This window comes from Centroberyx affinis, unplaced genomic scaffold (assembly GCF_046629955.1).
Source record: "Centroberyx affinis isolate AG114_WGS23_722 - 3 ecotype Tasmania unplaced genomic scaffold, CSIRO-AGI_Caff_v1 ptg001020l_1, whole genome shotgun sequence".
NCBI lineage: Eukaryota > Metazoa > Chordata > Actinopteri > Beryciformes > Berycidae > Centroberyx > Centroberyx affinis.
Window position 1 is genome coordinate 29,925 of NW_027279580.1, and position 14,282 is coordinate 44,206.

Sequence of the window (14,282 nt, forward strand, 5' to 3'; positions counted from 1 at the left end):
ATCTGCTGGATGCTGGACACTAGGTGGCACCATCAACTCACTGGAAACATGACTGGAATTTTAAACAGCTCCCAGCACACACTGCCTAGATGTCAAGCCTTCTCTTCTCTTCTCTTCTCTTCTCTTCTCTTCTCTTCTCTTCTCTTCTCTCCTCTCCTCTCCTCTCCTCTCCTCTCCTCTTCTCTTCTCTTCTCTCCTCTTCTCGAGGAAGATTTTCAGTACCTGCATTGGGACAAAAACACTTGCTTAAAATGATGCCAATAGACACAGAATGGCTTTTTGTGTTTTAAGTCTAGTTTTTAGACTACGATTTCAAAATAGGATTAAGTGAGTGGTTCTGACTGCAGATCCCCAGAGTGGCCAATACTGGTGGTAAACCATGGATAAACTCCTATGGGAAAATGTGCATTAACAAAATGAAAAAATCCCAGCAAAGGAAAACATCACTTTAAGCTATAACACCATCCCATCATCCAAAGAAAGCACACAACATAAAGGTCAAAGGAGACTAAGATGATTCAGGTTCCTAAAAGTTGGATTTTAAGCTTGCACATCTTTGGCAGACACACTCAAAAAGAGGCTTTAATAGACATAATAGATCCCTGGTATCTTTCCACCATTAAGCAGGCAGTAATGTCCAGAATGCTTCGCCTGGTCTTTTTCATGCTCTTATACACTTTATATCATAGAATTTCAATGGACTGGAAATGGACTGTGCCGCAGTATTGAACAGTCAATTACAATACGCATACAACAAGAAAATCACCACCACTGATCCAGAAAATATCAAGCACATATACTGTATATGTATAATTTAATCCGATTTCACCCCCAAACGCAGGCGAGTACAGGCCAAATGTTTAGAATTAGCACTTTCATCATTCTAAATGACCCCCCAAAAAAAGCTTTTAGAGCTATACAAGCAGCACTAGAATCCAAATTAAGATCACAACTGGGACAAGCATGGGGAAAAATAACAGCGATAATAACCCCCGCACTGCTGCAAAGACATTTACAGCTGCTATGTAGTGACATTTAGTGTACCCAGTGAATATAAATGTGCGGAGCCGGGGCTATTGCTCTTACTTATGTGTAAGGAGTTATTGTTTTATATTTACTCTGCTCTCATCTGTCCCCCATCTCTGAAGCAGTACTTAGCAGTCCACTTTACTATTCTGGTATTCCAGTGAAGACCGAGAGCACGGGGCTATTTTCTGCTGCAGGGATGTTGGATGTTCCAGGCCTTTTTTCCCTCGCCTACATCTTAAATTAGAGCTTTCGGTGCCTGTGACTTTGGAAAGACTTAACTTAAATCCCCCCTCGTGTACCCGTGTGAGAACGCACATCACACACTAATTTTACACACACACACACATTCAAGATTTCTCTCTCTCCCACGCAACTTTGGTTCTTTGTCTTTCTCTCTCTGTGTATGTGTGTGTGTGTGTTATCTCTCATTTTCTGTCTCTCTCTCTCTCTCAGACACACACACACTCAGATAATTCACTTTCGATGTAAACTACATGCGTGTGTGTGTGCATCACACCTAGATTACCTGACCTGGCATGATTTAATGAAGCACACGAATAGCAGCAGGTCTGTATCATGCTCACACACACACACACACACACACACACACACACAAACCACCACCACAGCCATCACTCTTCCTTCTCGGCTGCTGTAGTGCAGTTCCACAGGGAGCCTTGAGGCTGACTTATGGCCTTGCAGACGGCACACTCGGCTGGGCCTGTAATGTGTTGCTCGAGCTCGGAAATATCACACCCGAAAGGGTAAGGGAAAAAAAACAAATCTTAATTAAAAAAATGAACCTGTCTTGAACCACCAGCTTAAACGGATACAGATTTATTCAGAGAAGGTCCAACCTAGAATTGCATCACCTCTTCTCAAAACAGAACGATGAAAACTGAAAAAAGGAAGGAGGAAACAAAACAAAAACAGAAGCTCTTCTCCTGCTGTGTATATTGCATTGTGCAGCTTCCAGATATTCATAAATGAGACATATCATTCCTGAGAGAAAGATATTCACATATTGCAGTCTAAGAAGTGCAGAAAACCTTTCAGCATTGCTACAAGGTCTGTAGGACCAAAAGCCCTCACAGAAAGAAAGAAAGAAAGGAAGGAAGAAAGAAAGAAAGAAAGGAAGGAAGAAAGAAAGAAAGAAAGAAAGAAAGAAAGAACATGTCCAACTTCATTTCTCCATGTCTCATCTGTCCCTGCCTCCCTCTCTCTCTCTCTCTCTCTCTCTCTCTCTCTCTCTCTCTCCCCCTCTCTCTCCCTCAGTATTAACAGGCTGGAATTTGCCTGAACAACACTGAAGACATGCGCGCTGAACAGGGGGAGGAGGTGGAGCGGCGACGGTCTTGTTTTCATGTTTTGTGTTGACTGCACGATCACTCAATTATGGTCCGGAACTCTCATGCTGTAATCTCCCGTTTGTGTGGACAGATGGAAAAGTGAGGAGGGATTTATTTTTTTCCCATATATATATATATATGTGATATGGCCGAAAACAATTTGATTCTTTGCGGTTTTGGGGCTCTTAGTGTCTTACGGAAACAGTGTCTTATCAGTAGATTTTTGAGATTTTTCTAATTATCGATCGCCCCCGCCGCCACCCTGAAGTTCATCGTTATCATCTTGGCCGCCGGGATGGTGGCCTTTATCGGAGCGGTTATCTGCATCATCGCCGCCGTCCACACCGGATCCTCCAGGGCTGCCGCTGCACCACAGCAACCAGCAACCGACAACCAGTCGCTGTATCCGCACTCCGCGGCGCAGACCCCGGCCGCCGGGGGCTCCGTGGCCCGCGCGGGCTCCTTGGGCGCTCTCCACGGTTCTGAAACACCCGACTCGGAGGCGCCGACCTTCAACGTCGGGCTCAGCGGGCTGGACGGGGTCACCGGGCTCACCGGGCACGACCCCACGGTCAGCCGGCTCATCTGCACGCCGATCCCCGCCGGCGAGTGCAACCCGAAAAACTTTCAGCAACAAGCGGATGACCCGTCGGTGTACGCGGGCGAGGACTGGGGCTTCCTCCGCACCGCCGCGGAGGAGCTCCGGCAGACCGTGCTGCAGCAGAAGGACCAGATCCTCACCGACCAGCGGACCATCAAGGAGCTCACGGGGAAACTCACCGAGTGCGAGCGGGGGCTGGACGGGCACGGCAGCTCGGACAGACGGGGCGGCGCTGCGGGGCTGTGGGGGGGCAGAGTGGAGGAGAGGCACCGCGACCGGATCATGGTGCGGGACAGCCCCGCTTCGGCGCCCGACGGCGTCCACCTGCTCACCGTCAGGGCTGTGGATGAACTGGAGCAGGCGATCACTCAGCTCAAAGACCGCATAGAGAAACTAGAGGTGAGTGAAGTGTGGAGAAAACGAGTCTCCCTCTCCATAAAACTAAAACAGCACTTGACACACGCGGGCAAGCGTTTAATTAATCCCGCCGAGCGTTCCTTATCCCCGCATGATTAGATTTTGAATACATAAAGAAGGATCTGCAGATTATAAGGTTGACCCAGAATGCCGTTTCACAACTCAGAAAACTCGCTTTTAATATTCATGAAGTAGCCTAATATATAGCTCTCTCTCTCTGCTACAGTTAGCTTTAATTAGTGCTTGGCAGAGTTGACATCCTTGGCTATATATCACACTCCCTCTCTCCCGGTTTCTACTCACGCAGTCCCTTTCAGGGTTTCTGGGCATGTGTCTACGTTATGAAAGGAAAGGTCTTCAATTTTAAATGAGAACAAATGAATGATCTGATAGCCTATTGCGGACATTTGTATTTGGATACCTATCTGTTGTGAAGGAGAATATTAAGTGTAATCATTGATTCGTCTATTTACAGTTATCATCTCCCACAGCAATGGAATTTGAGATAAGGAGAGAGAGAGAGAGAGAGAGAGAGAGAGAGAGAGAGAGAGAGAGAGAGACATATAGTATATTGCCCCCCCCAAACACACACACATTTTTTGTCCTACATATGGAACAGTTGAATTGCTGATAACACTGATATGTATTGATTATGTGTAATTATTACTAATCACCTGTTAACATCCACAATATTACCTGAATCAATACACTATATATTGCATTGGCAACATAGGTTTATGTCCTGTAATGACAATAAAGCAGAATTTGAATTTGAGGGAGAGAGGGAGAGAGAGAGAGGAGGGGGAGGAGAAGAGAGGGGAGGATAAGGATGAGGGGGGAGGAGGAGGAAAAAGCAAAGCAGCAGGAGGAGGAGGAGGAGGGGGTGGAGGAGAGAAATACAGCATGAGTAACATGAGGCGTTCTCCTATCTGACCAGAATCCGATGATGTACAACCTCAATTTTGGCTGGAGAAATACCATCCATAATTTATGAGATGCCTATATTTGTTAAAAGCAGAGAGCAACGCGCTCCTGTGCAGTATAGCTCTCCATCTCCGTGGGTACTTTATGTAGGACATGCTGGTATGGGTCATTCTCTCTGTGGATTATTACGCTCACTTCGTTCAGTCTATTTTCCAATTATAAACCTTCGAAATGGAAAGTGGTAAAATGCCATGTTCCAAAATATAAGCTTTACAGGAACTACGGAATTCTGACTTCTGTGTTTCATTGGCACATATTTTACTATTGTAGAATGATATATGAGTGGGTTTCATTGGTCCAAGGGTGAAACATAGTAAAGAACAATGTGTAGCTTCAAACAGAGCGATACAATACCATCATCTACAGTATGTTCCTTACCTGTGGATTTGGTGTGTACTTACTTTGTCAACAAACAAAGCTGGTGCCATATAGTTCTCACTTAATAACCCCAACAGTGTACTTATAGGCGCTTGGCCTAGTTTAATAGCACAAGGGATAGTTACATCAGATCCTTTGTACTGGTGAATGTAAAGAATAGGAGTACTCATGTAGGAATACTGGTTAGGTCAAATGATCATGTAAACTTCACTTAAATCCTCAGTAAGACTTCCTTATGTAGATGATAGTCTGTGGATTACATGTGGTCTGCTCAGGCTGATTTGCTGATCATGCATGCACACCAGCAACTCTCAGAACCAGAAGTCCATAGAGACACTACAGTCGCCTCCTCTCTTCATTGGTCAGGACAGAAAAGTTGTCTTCAGCTTAATTTGGGGGCAACATTGAACTATTAGCAGCCAATCACATACTAGCATTACTATACTGTATGTCCTGCCTCTTACCTACAGCTATAGCGCTACAGTTTGCAGTAAAGCCCGCTCAAATCCACCATCTGATGGAAGCGGGGTGATAAGGTTGCAAGTGATGTGATAGTGGTTTTTCACTGTATGTTTGGTGTATTTTTAGCACGTCGATAAGGTCCCATATTATAAGAATAAGAATAAGAGTGCTACCAGTTTCGAACGGTAATGCTTAAAGCTACAACTTTTCACCTCGGGGTGTTAAGTGTATCACAAGTCCCGTCCTCCTCCCCCTCAATTTGCAGCTTCACACCCCCGACACTTGCCTGTCATATTGAGATGTAATTTGAAACAGCATCTAGCCTGAGGCTGAGGTAAACGGCATCCACAACAAACCTGCAATTAAAATAAAAAAAATAAATAAAAAAAAAAGCAATGCCGACGTTCACAGTGTTTTTTATAGGTCTTGTCTGCTGCAAGTTTAGCGTTGCTGTTCTGTTGTTTCTTATACTGCTCTCTGCTATTGCTGGTGTTGCTGTGACCTCCTGCTGTGCAAATGGTGTACGCCTCCAAACATCCCCAGCATCACTCAAAAGCCTATTTCAGGCAAGCAGCCATGGAACAGAAAATGTGACATTGCAACCAGAGGTGCAGTGAAAGGTGCTAGACACATTTTAGGTAGACAGCTGTTAGACACATTTAACGTAGGTGTATAATTAGTGTAAGTTGCAGTGTACATTTAGCATTCACATTGCATTGACTTAGAATGTAAATGATGCCTGTGCTGCATCTACGGCACACCAGATTTATTTCGTACACGTTCAGGATATTGCCACTTTGGTAGTTGTCTCCTTAGAAATGTCTTATGTCTGCACATGTAAATACCTGCCTTGAAGCCTAACCCCAGGCTCAATAACACAACTGTCAAATACAGTGTTTGATAAGGGATCACCTTGCTTGCCAAGACCCAAAAGAAACCTTCTGTTTTTTAAGATTATTGGGGGTTTTTTGGCTTTATATGACAGCTCAAGACCGACAGATTGGGTGTGAGAGGGGAGGAGGAGGTCCTGGGCCGGATTTAGACCCAGAGTGCCTCATTTACACGGTACACACCTTAGTCCAAAGTATGGTTCATAGCATAGTCCATAGCTGTCCTTTTCAGCAGGCGTCATAACTATCAAAGTGGCAATATCCTATAACTCGTAAAAAGCATGACAGTATGTCAAATGTATTGCATGCACTCCAGGTAGGCCTTGCAGGTCCTGGCTCTCTAAGATAATTGCAGAAATCCAGCTTCATATGATAAAGGCTTCAAATCTCCCACCTGCAGTGCACCATAACAGCGTGAAATTAGGAGTGTTAAATGACAAGTCAGTTATTACAGCAGATGTGTTTGTGCCTTAAAGGTACAGATACATGGGCAGCTTTTTCTTAGGCAGTAGATTTGAGCAGTATTGGGAAAAAAATTGTCAATATTTCCCAAATGGGGTACAGTCAACATATGATATGATATATTGACAAAATATCATGAATTTTTGGTGATTTTCCCGTAACCATTGCCTCGGAATGTACCTCTGTCATGACCTTAGGAAATGCTATTTAATGACAGCTGGATCAGTGAGACTTACATTTGATAATTCTATTACATAACAATCCGTTTGGGAGAAAAATCAATACCTCATTCAACATCTTCAAATATAGCCTAAACTATTGTGTAAGTGTTATCTTTTTTGTCAACCTAGGACTTACCTATTATAGGCATTACCTACTATCCTTTGAAAAGGGCGATAATTTGTTTACATTTTGTGCAATCGATCATTTGATAAGAGCTAGTCTCAGTTTTTTCAAAGAGTGGATATGTCGTTTTGGGATGAAACGCCCCATTTATATAGTCTACAGCATAGTATACAGTCTGCTTTTTTCTATATTCCTTCCCCTATAGTGTATTTTTTAGTGTATTTCTGTCATCTTATATAATGTATAGCTATGCTACAGGCCATATTGACTGGCTTTAATGTATTTTGCAGAGTTTATATTTCCTGTATTGGTTCCCTGGTGGCTCTGGTATATTTCTACTATATAACACAGTATGCTAGGGGGCTATACTGTACCATATAGGTTTTGAGAATCCTGCAGAGTCTGTGTTTCCCACCATCTTTCCCTTGTGGTTTGGGTGTATTTTCAGTGAACCAGTATGCAGAGCGCAGACCAGCAATTTGTTGCTGTGAGTGAAATAGTGCATTGTCTTGGCACTCGGGCTAGCTTCCTAATTATTTGCTGTGTTTTCCTATGCATAATTGATTAAAGTTAATTGAAAAAAATCCCTCCAGAGATGAGATTGCTTATATTAACGAAGAGGTGTTCAGACCCAAATTAAGACCGACTCCACACTGAATGAGTTTCCAATGTGGTCACAGTTCTTTCCTTATCTTTCACTGGCAGCTCTGTGTCACGAGTGCTTTGAAGTAAATGCCCTGGTTTATTTATGCCACAGTGTAATCACAATGACTCTAACGAATGCAGTGTGGATACACAGCCCATTCAACAATAGCAGTCTAAATATTATGCTAGAGAATCAATTGTAAACAATGCTGATGCTCTATGGAGTAAGCCTTGAGATTGTGCACACAAAGGAAAAAAAACCCCATCAACTTTAAGGAAAAACATTACAATAACTATATTAAAATCTAATGAAATCAGCCCTTGGATGTACCCCAGGCGTAATGTAATATTTCTAAGAAATCAATAATTGAATGGGTCTTGGAATTTTATGTCTCACACAAGCCATATAAATGTTGAAACGCACCACTATAGTTGAATATATGATCATCATGTGAATATATGATGAATATATAAAGTGTCATATCTGTGATTGTCATCCTGTTAAGTGTGTCTGATTCTGCAAATCAGTGGATCCAAGAGATGGAATTGGACACGAAAATCATGGCTTTGCCCAAGATCATGGCTTTGCCCAATGGCAGATGCTTTTTCACACCCCGCTGAAGGCAATATATGTCAGCTGAAATATAGATGTGTAAACAAACGTCACAGTGAATGGAGGGAGGACTGTGCAGCATTTTCCCTTTGATTGTAAAAACCCGTCGTGAACCAGTTTCCATCCGCCGTCTCTCCCTCCTCTGCAGTCAGACATTGGCCCATTTCCCCACAACCAGACGGACGCCGATACCTCCAGAGCGCCAGGGGAGAGAGGCGGGCTGTCCGGCGGCCCGGAAAGGCTGGCGGAGCTGGGCCACGGAGCCGGCGCGGGCGGCTCCTGGAGGATGGAGGACTTGGAGGGGGAGCTGGAGAGGAAGGTGGAGCTGCTGGAGAAGGAGAGGAAAGCCCTGAGGCTGGAGACGCAGAGACACAGGCAGGAAATCGACCAGGGCATCAATAAACTACGCCACCGCATCTCAGGGCTGGAGGAAGGTGAGAGGGAAAGAGAGAGAGAGAGAAATAAAGAAAGGAAGAAAGATATAGCAGTCAGTTCATAGCAGTCACCTTTGAGACAGAGGGAGGAAGATATAAAGATGTACTCGTGCATGTGTGTGTGTCTGTGTGTGAGTGTGCACATCCGCATGTGTATATGAAGAGATTATAAGGAGGCAGAGAGAATTGCAGAGGCTTATATTTGAGAAGGTGGAGAAAAATTCATGACTTCCAGCTTGAATGACCATAATCTAGCCGACATGTCTCATTTTTTTTTATTATTCTTCATCAAATCAAGCCATGGGGTTTCTTTATGATGAATAAGTTATGTGTAACTTATGTACAGAGAAAAAGATCAGAAAGACTATGAAATGCGTGCCCCGCAAAAAGTGGACTGTTGAAACCAGATCAGAGGTTTTTCATGTGAAGAAAGTGGAGATATACAAGGGAAGCAGGAAATCTATTTGATCTTCTTGCCAATTTACTGTAGATTACTTGAACAGTGTTTCTTTCCTCTCGCATCCTCCCTCTCTCTCTCTCTCTCTCTTCTGTTCTCCATTTGTCCTCTCTCTCTCTCCTCTCCCCCAGGTGTCTCGGGGCATTCTTTCCCAGAGGGCTACAGACTGTCCTTCCCGTCACGGACAAACTACATGCACGCCGTCGTCAAGCACCCCGTCCCGGAGCTGCGGGCCTTCAGCGTCTGCCTGTGGCTGCGTCCCGCCGAGGGGGGCATCGGCACCCCCCTGTCCTACGCCGTCCGGGAGCAGCCGAACGAGCTGGTGCTGCTGCAAGGCCTGCACACCCCCACCGAGCTGCTCGTTAACGACAAGGTGAGCTGCGGGGTGGTGTCGGAAAAGTGCTAAGAAAGGGTTTTTCCAGCCGTGAAACATCTATATCTGAACTGAACTGGCCCGACCGAGGGTGCAATTGATTTTCCCACAGAGATTTCCATCACTGTCTATGGGTTATATCATGTACTGTCTTCACTGTGTGCTATTAACTATATGAAACTAGCCTGGTTCCAGACTCCTGAATCACGTCCCACCCTGTTGTCAGATTTTGCCAAGCGATTCAGAGAGTCTGGTGTTGCTCTAGTCAACGGCTTGTTCTCGCTCAGAGAAACAATCGAGCCAATCAGCGCCTTTGTAGGCGGGACTAAAGTTTGAACCGTTCGTGCGGTTTTTCATTGGCGTCTCGGGAAATAGATGTTGAAATCACCAGCTTAACCAACATATTGGCCATTCAGTCTGAATATTAGGCTAACATTCAACAGCTTATGAACTTAAAAATTACAGTGTATTTCCAAAGCAGTATTCCTCATGAAGGCTATGGGCCATACAAATACATTCGGTGATATTTTCATCAGTGAGTTTTAACAAAAAACATAAAGGATAGGATAAGAATTTAGTGTCCTCCAGTGAAATCACTCAAGGATGAATTCAAACTGGTTAAATTGTTCGCTTATTTGAATTTCCAAAACTAACTATTTTGTCTGTGAATCATAAAACAGCTTATTAACTGAAAAAACGCAGTGCATTTCCCAAGCAGTATCGCTTATTAAGGCTAAGGGCCATGCAAATGTTTTCATCTACATTGTTTCATCAGCGAGTTTTAATGCAAAACATGATGGATGGAATAAGGATTTATTTGTCCTCTGATGAAATCACCCAAGGAAATATTCACATTGGTTAAATGGTTAATTGATGTGTTAATTTGACTTTCTGAAATGTCCTATTTACTGTATGAACGACATAAAAAGCGCATTAACTTAAAAACCACAGTGTATTCCCTAAGCAGTATCCCTTACTGAGGCTAAGGGCCATGCAAATGTTTTCATCTACATTGTTTCATGAGTGAGAATAAGGGAACATAAGGGATAGGATACAAATGTAGTGTCCTGTGATGAAATCACTCAAGGACAGATTCAAAGTGGTTTGTAAATGAATGGATATGGGACTCTGCAGTACTGATAGAGGATAGATGTATGATGAGGGGCTTGATAGCTACCTGTGTACTTCTAGCTGTGTCTTTTGGTGAAGCGCCACCTTAAGAAAGGACAAGGAGAAAGAAGAATTTCACTAAAGGCATGGAAAATCAGTGACATTTTCCCACTTGTACTGTATATAAAAGGCAGTGAACTGAATCTAGAATCTGAAATGTCTTTATCATGGAAAAAGCAGCGCACTGTATTAGCATAAAAACATGTCAAATTAAATAGCCAATTTAACAGACAAGCTAAATAGCCCCATGCGTGTGTTTAAATGACAAACTCAGGTACCATTACACCTCCCTGCCAACCCTTAAATGCAGTGCAGTGCCTTTAGGTAAAATTCAATGATGTGATTATGGTAATAGATGCCTGTAGGGATAGTTCCGTGTCCTTGGAGGTAGCTCAATGTCTTTGAGACTTCAGAAATATAACACCCAGCTGCTTGGGCCCTTAAGACTCTCATAAAGAAAGTATTATTTACTGCATTATAAGACTCCAACCTTGACTTGAGATTCATGAGGATAAAAAAAGGCTTGTGGGGTCTGTGACCGATGTTTACCCTTGTAATAGGCCTGTTAGTTGTTGTTGTTACCAATGTTGTCATTGATATTAACTTGCAAGGATGCAACTACAGGCAGGATATAGATTGGCCAAACCAAATTAATAGTTCATTATCAAACCAAGGGAATGGTTCATTATTAAATTCAAGCCAAATAGATGTTGAATATACTCTGCAACTGCACCACTATCAGTATGTAAAACCTTACAATGCAAAAAAATTGCAAATGTAAATCCAAGTGCCTGAGTCAGCAAAACTGCCACATGCATTACTTTCAAATGTGTAACCATCAAAATCTTTTTCTTAGCTTGTCACACATTTTACAGCAGCCTTTTGGAACCCAAATACCCAGTTTATCTATAAATTGCCCTATTGCTGTCCCATCTCTAGGTGGCGCAGTTGCCTCTGAACCTGTCCCGAGGCAGCTGGCAGCACATGTGTGTGAGCTGGAGCCAGAAGGGCGGGGCCTGGCAGGCCTACCAGGGGGGCAAGCTGAGGGGAGAGGGCCACGGACTGGCACCCGGGCCCCACATAAGACCTGGAGGAGTGCTCATACTGGGGCAGGAGCAGGTGAATGAATGAATGAAAGCATTTAACATTGCCAAAATTAGAAGCTCATTTTCCACTTGGACTATTCATGCTAAAATCTATGCACATGTAGATAAAAACAAGTGCCTTACAATATCATGAAATATAATATCTCCAAGCTTCCCTATCTGTTCCCACCTAATTGTACTCCTCTTTTCTCACTTCCCTCTGTCTCTAGGACTCCCTGGGTGGGGGTTTGACTCATCGCAGGCCCTGGTCGGGAGCTGTCCCAGGTGGGTCTTTGGGACAGGGTCCTGACCCCCGGCCAGGTGGCCAGCTTGGCACGCTGCGGCAGAGTCACCCAGGGCAGCGTGGCCCCCTGGACCGAGAAGGGAGTGGAGGTTTCTGGCGGAGCCACCAAGGACCCTGGGGAGCCTTGTAGTAAACACAGCAGGAGCTCTCAGTGACGGACAGGAAAGAGATCTGATGGGAACGGCTGTGAGGGAATGGGAAGTGAGAGAAGGGTTAGAGAAAGGGGTGAGGTACTGTGGTAGCCATTTTAGAAAGCAACCTTCCACCTCCACAGTGTTAGTGCTACAGATTTTATAAACAATTCTTTATGGCATGTCAGTGCCACAGCAGTGCAACAATATGTAAAAATGGCACTTTTATGATTGCTGCATGAGTACAGAGGCTTTGCAGTTACAAACTCGTGGCAGCCATGGCTGACGACATCATGGAGGTCCACTGGAGAAGTGGTTGTGCGAAAATAAATAAATATTTAACAACTGGAAAAAGACATTCCTGAAAAAGATAGTTGTGTAGATCAATTTGTTAACATTGTAAGTAAAAGGGAATATTAACTTTGTTCGAAATTGACACCATAAACTGTTTGGTCTTTAAGTCCTAGCATCTGTTCCAAAAGGAGAGTCAGTTAACCTGAACAAGCAGGTGGGTTTTGGCTTTGTTAGCTAGCTAACTAGCCAGCAGGCTAATTTAGCAAAGCAACCGATGTTAACATGCGACAACTAAGCCACCAATAATGCTAGCTTCTATACTAGTAATATTAACTAGTGTGCAAATCAGATGTATTAGCAACAAGACAGTGATGTTTAGCTAGCTAACAAGCCTATAAAATCGATCCAGTGTATCACTGCCAAAATGATCAGTTGCCAGTCAAAATTAGTCCAGAAATGAACTGTCTATTTAATTCTGCTGAGACGAACAAGTCGTAAGTTTAGAAAAGCAATTAGCCGTTCACAGTTATTGTTGCCCAAGAGCTGAGGACCTCCGCTATGGCTGCAGAGGGTGAGTCAAATCACCTCAAAGCCCTCTATTGATGTGTTTGGGCCAGTAGAGTTAATTAAGTGCTGCGACAGTTTGGAGTTGGGAGTCAAGGTGAGACGATACAAATGTTAAGAAAGTGGCAGGAATATTAAGTAGTAGAAGAGGGAGCGGAGGATGAAAGAGAGAGGAAAGAGGGAGGGGGGAGGAAATTAGGAGACAAGAAGAAAAAGAAGAGTATAAAGGAGATGATGGAGGTACTTTTTTTTTTTTTAGGAGTGATGCTACATTGTTTTCACCTTTGCATGATGTATTCATATACTTGTCATGTCTTGCCACTGCACTGTGTTGCTCACAGTTCCAGAAAAGCGTGCGGTGCCTCTGCATTAACTTGGTGACTGTCTTAGTCTTTGTTCTGTGGACTGAGGGTCTCTTTTGTTCTCTAAGGGTGTGCTGAACAGATCTAACATGAGAATAAAACAGTCTTATTCCCTAAGGAAATCACCACCAGTATGTGTTCTCTGGATGCACACTACACGCTTTTGACAAGATTTAGCCCTATTTATGTCATCCCATGCAAATTTAGAAAATCAAGGTCAACGCAACAAATGTACTTGTACTTGCAGCCTTTCTTGCAGTAGTCTTACAGAGAAAACTTGTCTTAGATGACAACACTGGGCTTAATTAGATCTTTTAGAAATCTTGTAGTGTGCATCCACCCTTTATACTCTAAATTCATGGTCCTAAATGTGCACAAATGTTCCAACATTTTAAAAAAGAATATTAGATTCATGTTTCACATCTACACCACAGACTCATTATTTTATTTATGTTCTTAGATATCGACTGTTTCCACTTTGCAAATTTTATAAATGCAAACCACCGAGCATTGTGGCGTGGTAAATTAATAACAACCTGCAACCTCCAACTCTTCTAACCTTCTACATTCCATGCATGAGATATATCTTTGTAACAGGCCTCAGTGCATCCGATATGTTTTCGAAAAATCCATTTTGTATCATGCTTGTATTACACAAACATTTGGGCGGTAATTCTCAACTGTTGTATAAGGCATGATGTTTCTCATAGATTGTTCAGTTCAAAGATTTATCAAATACTTTCTCTCCTCAGCATAAAAATGACTCCTTAGTGGAAAGTGCCTGTCGGGGTATTTGTACCCATGTAAACAAATCATCTACTTTATTATGCTGATGGAAAACTCACACTGCAAGATATTTTGAACTAATTAAGCATCAGTGTTTCTGTCCCTGGCGACTTCTCAAGTTTGAAGAGGTTTGAGAAAACGTCTGAA

General features: G+C 43.3%; 1 protein-coding gene across 1 annotated transcript; it reads left to right on the forward strand.

The window, feature by feature from the left end:
* Nucleotides 1–2,646: 2,646 nt before the first annotated feature.
* Nucleotides 2,647–12,153, forward strand: nptxra (neuronal pentraxin receptor a). The gene is given in 7 exon segments (XM_071522724.1): nt 2,647–3,378; nt 8,324–8,609; nt 9,198–9,439; nt 11,549–11,728; nt 11,925–11,937; nt 11,940–11,966; nt 11,969–12,153. Coding segments are annotated over 7 exon segments (1,638 nt in total). The 5' UTR covers nt 2,647–2,673.
* Nucleotides 12,154–14,282: the final 2,129 nt, after the last annotated feature.